Source organism: Micropterus dolomieu, unplaced genomic scaffold, assembly GCF_021292245.1.
Source record: "Micropterus dolomieu isolate WLL.071019.BEF.003 ecotype Adirondacks unplaced genomic scaffold, ASM2129224v1 contig_13435, whole genome shotgun sequence".
Taxonomy (NCBI): domain Eukaryota; kingdom Metazoa; phylum Chordata; class Actinopteri; order Centrarchiformes; family Centrarchidae; genus Micropterus; species Micropterus dolomieu.
The window spans coordinates 75-2,502 of record NW_025742421.1 but is presented as its reverse complement, the minus strand read 5'-3'; the positions used below and the strand labels follow the sequence as shown (position 1 = coordinate 2,502).

The 2,428-nt window shown below is 37.7% G+C and overlaps 1 protein-coding gene across 1 annotated transcript in view; it reads right to left on the bottom strand.

Annotated features, from left to right (window-relative positions):
- The window catches only part of LOC123966435, a gene marked incomplete at both ends in the record, with an annotated part of 1,204 nt that extends 620 nt beyond the window's left edge, over nucleotides 1–584 (bottom strand). The window contains one exon of the mRNA XM_046042599.1: nucleotides 141–584. Coding sequence (XP_045898555.1) covers nucleotides 141–584 — 444 coding nt within the window. The remainder of the gene's footprint in view (nucleotides 1–140) is intronic.
- Nucleotides 585–2,428: the final 1,844 nt, after the last annotated feature.

Genomic DNA, 2,428 nt, shown 5'->3' with positions numbered 1-2,428 from the left:
TGTATATGTTTGTTTAGCTGTGATAATATGTACTGCTAAATAATTACTAAACAGAGAAATGGCATTCAACCTTATCTACATTATGTTTATTTGTATATGACCGTAGATTAGGAAAAAATTGACATATTTCTACAACTTACCTGAGCTGTGAGATATAAGGCAGACACTGTAGGAAACTCCTCACTTCACTCTCTTCATCTGAGCAGCCTGTCAGCTCCACTGGTTTCTTCTCTGGTTGGAGTTTCAGCACTTCCAGGAGGATGGAGGTCTTTCTCTCTGAGAGGTTTATGAACCAGACTGCAGGAGCTGACTGGAAAACTGACTGTAATGATGGAAGGACCCTCAAGCCTGTTTTAGTCTCATAGTCCTTCAGGTGGGAGCACAGATCCAGCAGGAAACCACTCTGATATTTGTGTTTACCATCATCCATGTATCTGTCTTTAAGAGGGAATGATTGATATCTGCACACTGATGATAACAGCTCCAGTATCTTCTCTCCTGTCTGCTGTTCGCTCTCTGCTGCTGCACAGAACAGATTCCCAAAGAACTTGACTTCTCCTGAGCCTCTAAACAGCTGAGAGAAACTGGAATGAGAAATGAACATTTTGTTATGATCTGATGTCAACAGCAGAAAAAGAGCCATGCATTACTGATATGGAGTTTATCTGCTAAAAGCCTACAAATACCTGCTGATGAGCAGAATACAGTAAAATCAATCAACCTGAAACTCAAGTAACAATGATTTTAACAGATCGGATATATATGTGGATTTTAGAAGAGTTCAACTAAATTAAAATCTTGACAATATGTTGAATGAAGCAGGAAAGTCAGGCTACAAAGATGTATCCTCTCCTCTGTATTTAAGATTGTATGTTATACTGGAATACCACTCCTGAACCAACAGGGTGGCTGAAAGGAAATCTGATGAAGACTGATGTTTGTTTCTCATGTAAAACAAAAACTCTACATACAGTATCTCACAAATTGAGTACACCCCTCACACATTTTTGTAAACATTTGATTATATCTTTTCATGTGACAACACTGAAGAAATCACACTTACTACTAAAGTAGTGAGTGTACAGCTTGTGTAACAGTGTAAATTTGCTGTCCCCTCAAAATAACACATCACACAGGCATTAATGTCTAAACCGCTGGCAACAAAAGTGAGGACACCCCTCAGTAAAAATGTCACTTGAAAGGATATAAGCAAATATTTACAAAAATGTTAGGGGTGTACTCACTTGTGAGATACTGTTTTTAGTTTTTCAAATAACTTTCATAAGTAACGTAGATGTTTTAAAACCAAACTAGGGCTGAACGATTTTGGAAATTAATCTAAATCTCGATTTTTTTTTAACCAATATTGCAAGTGTGATTTAATATGCGATTAATTTTTAAGCTCTTTACCTTCTGTATTATTTAAAATGGACAAGCAGTAAATCAGTGTATAGTATCACCAACACAATATTAGATAGAACTACACTGTTTCTTGTGGGTCAGGCCTGTGTTATGATGAAATTAGGTAGAATTATTATTATGAGCAATGGAGGAGAAGATATATCAAATTATAATCTAAGAAAGATAATTTGAGTCAAGTCATGGCATTAACTAATATGATATATCATCAGGTCGCCCTACCTACAGACCACAGTGTGTTATACAGTAAGAGCTCAATACAAAACCCACATTTCAACCAGCAATTAATAAGTCCTTATCCCAGTTCAAATCTACTAGGAGTCCATCTTTCTGTATCCCAGTGAGCAAACAAAAAATACTCAGTTTGAGGTTCAAAATAAAACAGAGTGATGACTGTCGTGTTAATAGACAAGCTTAGTAATTCTCCGACAACACTGGACCCGACATCAACTTCGTCAGACTGCTTTGCGATTAGAAAGTCTTGTTTTATTACATCGCGATAATATCGCAAATGCAATTAATCGTTCAGCCCTAAACCAAACCATAATTTATGTCTAAACCTCACCAAGTAGTTTTGCTGCCTAATCTTTCTATGACTCTGGTGGCATCTGCAGTCTTCTATGCAGTAGTCTGTTGCAGGGCTCTCAAGTTTTATCAAAAGTTTGGAGTAAGATTACATCTGTTAGAGGAGGAAGTACTCGAAATGTGCAGCAGAGGCCCCTCGCCCCACCCAATTCCCCCTTTTGGTCCAGAGCCAAAATACAGAAACACATCTCAAGTCCTGTCCTTAGTTTTAGGTAGCCAAAGCCAAGCCCAGTGGAGGACAGTGATAAAGTACATTTACTGACTGTAGGCCCTACTTAAGTACATATTACAGACAGAGTTTGGATCGATCAGGGCTATGCTATGTTAACTTGGTCACAGTAAAGTACAATGATAACTGGAATAAAGTTACACACACATGTTTTCTGAACTCACCAGGTAATTCAACCTCCTTGCTTTCTTTTCT